At 41.6% G+C, this 5,159-nt stretch overlaps 1 protein-coding gene across 1 annotated transcript; it reads right to left on the bottom strand.

Annotated features, from left to right (window-relative positions):
* Positions 1-251: 251 nt before the first annotated feature.
* Positions 252-2,474, bottom strand: snai1b (snail family zinc finger 1b). Its single transcript, XM_061904419.1, has 3 exons — positions 2,066-2,474; positions 1,428-1,967; positions 252-1,352 (listed from the first exon to the last, which is right to left on the bottom strand). Exons 1-3 carry the CDS (start codon positions 2,265-2,267, stop codon positions 1,171-1,173), a joined length of 924 nt encoding a protein of 307 aa, XP_061760403.1. The 5' UTR covers positions 2,268-2,474; the 3' UTR covers positions 252-1,170.
* Positions 2,475-5,159: the final 2,685 nt, after the last annotated feature.

The following is a 5,159-nucleotide window of genomic DNA, read 5'->3' as shown; positions in this document are numbered from 1 at the left end:
AAAATAGCATCATGAGGTGAACTAATTCTTATAAACGTATATATTATTCAGTGTAACAAACGGCCCTTTGAGGCCCTAAGTAAAACCAGGTTTGACACCCCAGCTCTAAATTGTCAAAATGGTGAGTGTGCATGCCTATTTTTCTATACATTTCAGGTCAACTGGGATAGACTCCAGCTTTCCCGTGACTCTAATAACAAAAAGTGGTGTAAAACAAAAAAGTGTTGATGAAAACAACGATTGGAAATATATTTTTTCTACAACAAAGCTTTTATTTACATGTGGCAGGGGAAAAAATGCACAAACAAGGCATGTGATGATCAAAATACTTCATAAACAACTTTAAAAAAGACACACACACCATTAAGACACTAGAGTAATAGTGGTGAAAGCAAACTGGGTCATTTGGTCAAGCTTAAGTGGTCTGTTCATATGCGGGGACACCCCGTGGGGCTCCTGAATGGGTGAGTGGAGGGTCACCTGCTACGCACCTTCTCAGGCAGCTGTCTCAACACGCACACATCATGCATGTATAATAAGGAATGGCATCCCCACATACACACAAAAAACACACCCAAGCAGCTGCAACGTGGCCAGAGTCCCGGACCGGCCGGCACCAATTGGGGTTTCCTGGGATTTAACTACATGTCCAGCTGCTGTTGTGTCATACATAAGTCTATAGCAGTGGTTCTTAACCTGGGTTCGATGGAACCTTAGGGATTCGGTGAGTCAGCCTCAGGGGTTTGGCGGAGGTCAAGACACACCCGACTTGATGAGTAAATTAAAAAAAATTCTCTATCGGCGTATTATGGATATCCCTAAACAATGTTCCTTCTGATTTGCAAGTGTGTAAATAGTTGTGAGTTTATGCACTGAGTTGGTTTTGTTCTTTGAGCAAGCTGATGTTCATGCACAATTCATTGTATGCACCAGTAAAAAAAAAACATATAACTAGGTCTTGAATTTGAAAATAAGAAAAATATTTTTCACTAAAGGGTTCGGTGAATGCTCATATGAACCTGGTGGGGTTCGGTACCTCCAACAAGGTTAAGAACCACTGGTCTATAGGCTGCTGCAGACACCAATTTTAAATGGAAAAACAGACCCTCCAGCAATTATTAAAAAGGCACTCAAGGCAAAGTCCCCCAGGTGGGTGTGGCACCAATGGAGCTACGAGGCAGGGCTGCATCCGGAGGCGTTGTGTTTGTGCAGCAGAGACATGCGACTGAAGGTCCGCGAGCAGGAGCCACATTGGTACTTCTTCACTTCGGAGTGTGTCTGCAGGTGTGCACGGAGGTTGGAGCGGTCGGCAAAGGCCCGGTTACAATGCTGACAAGCGAACGGACGTTCACCTGAAAGAAGAAGGGAAGTGTGAGCTTCATGCGTGTTGAAATCACAAACTCAAGTAGAGAATAAAAAAGACCAACCTGTGTGTGTGCGAATGTGTCCCCTTAGCAACCAAGGTCTGGAGAAGGCCTTTCCGCAAGTGGGACACACACACGGCAACGTGTGGGAGCGGATGTGCATCTTCAGGGCGCCCAGGCTGGTGTACTCCTTGGGGCAATGTTTGCAATGGAAGGCCGGCCGTGACGCCAACACATCAGTGGGCGGTGACGGAGAGCTGACCGGGGGGAGCTGACGGTGGTGGGATTTCTGGTGGTGGGACAGTGCGGAGAGGCTGGCATAGCTCTTACTGCAGTACACACAGTGGTATCCAAACTGGATGACATCCGGGCTGGGGGGGTCCGAAGAACGGCCCCCGTCTTCCTCTTCCTCACCGCTGCTGCTGAAGGGAGAACTGCTGAGGTCCAGAGGTCCAAGTGGTGATGGCGGGAGGGACGCCGGGGCGATGGGAGAAAGTGGTGCAGGCAGTGTGTCCATGCTGCTAAAAAGGTCTGAGGGGTAGTAGGTCAGGGCAGAGTTCTGGGTTGGAAGATCAGCCCGTGGGAAACTTTCTGGGACCAAAGCTGCCAAAACACAAGGAAGCAAATAAGGAGGGATTTTCAATGTAAAAGCATAAACTTCTGACACTCTCTGCGCTGCAAAAGTTCACACATCAACATACCAGTTTGGCTCTCCAGGTGGCTATCCTTGTAGCATGGTGGCTTCTTGCTGGAAAAATACTTCTTGACAAGGAACGACCGAGGCATCTTGAGGTCTGGAAGTAATTCCCACAGGTGCGAGTTGTTTCTTCTTGTTGAGACGGAAAGGGCAAGGCAGCATGCACAGATGAGGCTGAAGAGTGTGCTGCACGGACACCTCTTCATATAGTCGTCAGGAAGGAGACGCAGCGGGGTGGGTGGGCACTACTTCCCCGCCCAGGGACACACCCAGGCCAGCCTGTCTGCGGGGCGCCACCGGCCACAATCGCCACAGGTGCCCGTGCAATGTCGCAAATCTTTTTAATGCATTTCACGCTTTTAAGTCTCCCTCGCGGATTCAATGGAGCAATTGTCTCTAAAAAAAAAAGTATCAGTTACGGTGGCCGAAAGGGGCAAACGAACGTTCACATTCAAAACACGCAAATACACCGGTGAAACACAACTCAATAAATAAGTAGCTCTCTCATAATGGTTTAAAAACTATTTATTAAATGAATAAAATGTACCTTTTTTACTCCATCAATTTTCTTCTGGGCATGCCGTTCATGTATTTGTATTTCTGTCAACGTGGCGCAACATCCTAACGCAGTGGTTCTCAAATGGGGGTACGCGTACCCCTGGGGGTTCTTGAAGGTATTGAGATTTTTTTTTAATATTCTAAAAATAGCAACAATTCAAAAATCCTTTATAAAAATATCTATTGAATAATACTTCAACAAAATATGAATGTAAGTTCATACATTTTGACAAGAAATGCAACAATGCAATATTCAGTGTTGACAGCTAGATTTTTTTGTGGACATGTTCCATAAATATAATAATAATAATAATAATAATAATAATAATAGATTTTACTTGTAAAAAAAAAATCACTTGACGTTGAGCAAACAACCTCAAAGTGCCACAGTGTATAAAAATAGTAATGTTAATAAAAAAATAAAAAAATATAAATATATATAAAACTAGAAACAGCCCAATAGCTAGAACCAGCATGTATGTCTATAAAAAGGCTTTTTTTTTTTTTTTTTTAAAGATGGGTTTTTAAACCTTTTTTAAAAGCATCCACGTTAAATATTTCTTTTTTTTGTGAAGAAATGTTTAGAATTAAGTTCATGACTCCAGATGGATCTCTATTACAATCCCCAAAGAGGGCACTTTAAGTTGATGATTACTTCTATGTGTACAAATCTTTATTTATAATTAAATCACTTGTTTATTTTTCAACAAGTTTTTAGTTATTCTTTTATCTTTTTTTCCCAACAAGTTCAAGAAAGACCACTACAAATGAGCAATATCTTGCAGTGTTATACAATTTAATACATCAGAAACTGATGACATAGTGCTGTATTTTACTTCTTTATCTAATTTTTTCAACCCAAAACGCTTTGTTCTGATTAGGGGGTATTTGAATTAAAAAATGGTCCCAGGGGGTATATCACTGAAAAAAGGTTGAGAACCACTGTGCTAATAGTATGCTAACGGAGGGCCAAATGGAATACAATTAATTAGATTAAAAAATAATAATAATAAAAAAGGTTATTTAAAAGTGTCATCACTATATTGAACATTGAATCATGAAACAATGATTATTAAATTGAAAAATATTGAACTAATTAAATAATTAAATGTAATTTTAAGTCATATATGTTATTGACACATTTGATAACACATGTCTATTTAATTCCAATAATAATGTGTAAATGACACATTTAAGTAATTATTTAAAGATGTACTCAGTTATTTAATTATGTCCCGTTTGACTTTCCGTAAATAATTTTTGGGTTTTTATCCGTACTTCCGCATTCCATGTGTTTTGAACGTCGCAACGCGTCGGCCACCGTAGTAAGTGACTTCAATAAATCAATCAATGTTTATTTATATAGCCCTAAATCACAAGTGCCTCAAAGGGGTGCACAAACCACAAAGACATCCTCGGTAGGGCCCACATAGGGGCAAGGAAAAACTCACCCCAGTGGACGTCGACCATGATGACTATGAGAAACCTTGGAGAGGACCACATATGTGTTTGATGATGAATAATGTGTGTGGGGCTCTTTTAATGAGAAGATTTTATTGAAGAAGGCGTGGAAGACAATACAACAACCGGCAGTCAAACGTCTAATATCCTGGCGCATTTCCCGGTGGTGAGGAAGATGATGCGTAGTTTTTCCTATATGAAGGCGCACGGCACGTTCATGCGTATTTTGCCGTGCGGAATTGTGCGTAGATGGATCACCGTTAGGAATTGGCCTGAAATCAGGTGCCCCATCGTCAGTGGGCCTGTTTACCATTGCAAAGAGAAAGAGAGCCCGGCAGTGGCATGCCGAGTGAGGAGGGGGTGCATGCACCTGTCTATGGGCGCCATTGTCACGGCATGCCCAAAAGTTCACACGTCGTTAGACGCTTGTTGACGCCGACGCCACATAGACTGGGGGTCAGAGGGCAGCACGCTAATAAAAACAAAAAGCAAATAGCAAAGGCACACGTGAAAGTAATCCCAGTTGTTAGGAACTTCAGACAAATGGTATTTAAAGTAATGGATACCAGGCAATAATGTGTGTTTTTGTTAGAAAAGATAAAATGTGTGATCAAAAATAGAAAAAAGGACCCAATAGAACTGTGGTTCTCAACCTTTTTTCAGTGAAGCACCCCCTGTGAACATTTTTTTAATTCAAGTACCCCCTAATCAGAGCAAAGCATTTTTCGTAGGAAAAAAAGAGATAAAGAAGTAAAATACAGCACTATGTCATCAGTTTCTGATTTATTAAATTGTTTAGCAGTGCAAAATATTGCTCATTTGTAGTGGTCTTTCTTGAACTATTTGGAAAAAAAAGATATAAAGTTAAAGTTAAAGTACCAATGATTGTCACACGTACTAGGTGTGGCAAAATTATTCTCTGCATTTGACCCATCACCCTTGATCACCCCCTGGGAGGTGAGGGGAGCAGTGGGCAGCAGCGGTGCCGCGCCCGGGAATCATTTATGGTGATTTAAAGTAATGAAGAAAATGTTGAAATGTTGACCCTAAAAAATGGAATGCATTATGAATATTTTTTT

The sequence above is a fragment of the Nerophis ophidion genome, linkage group LG06, assembly GCF_033978795.1.
Source record: "Nerophis ophidion isolate RoL-2023_Sa linkage group LG06, RoL_Noph_v1.0, whole genome shotgun sequence".
Classification (NCBI taxonomy): Eukaryota; Metazoa; Chordata; class Actinopteri; order Syngnathiformes; family Syngnathidae; genus Nerophis; species Nerophis ophidion.
This window is presented reverse-complemented; position numbering and strand designations above follow the sequence as displayed.

Bases quoted from the DNA above. Each gene is read 5' to 3' on its own strand.
- snai1b (XM_061904419.1), bottom strand. From the start codon at position 2,267: ATGAAGAGGTGTCCGTGCAGCACACTCTTCAGCCTCATCTGTGCATGC. The intron at 1,968-2,065 runs GTATGTTGATGT...GTGTTTTGGCAG, and splicing joins CCACCTGGAGAGCCAAACTG to CTTTGGTCCCAGAAAGTTTC. The intron at 1,353-1,427 runs GTTGGTCTTTTT...TTCTTCTTTCAG, and splicing joins ACACATTCGCACACACACAG to GTGAACGTCCGTTCGCTTGT.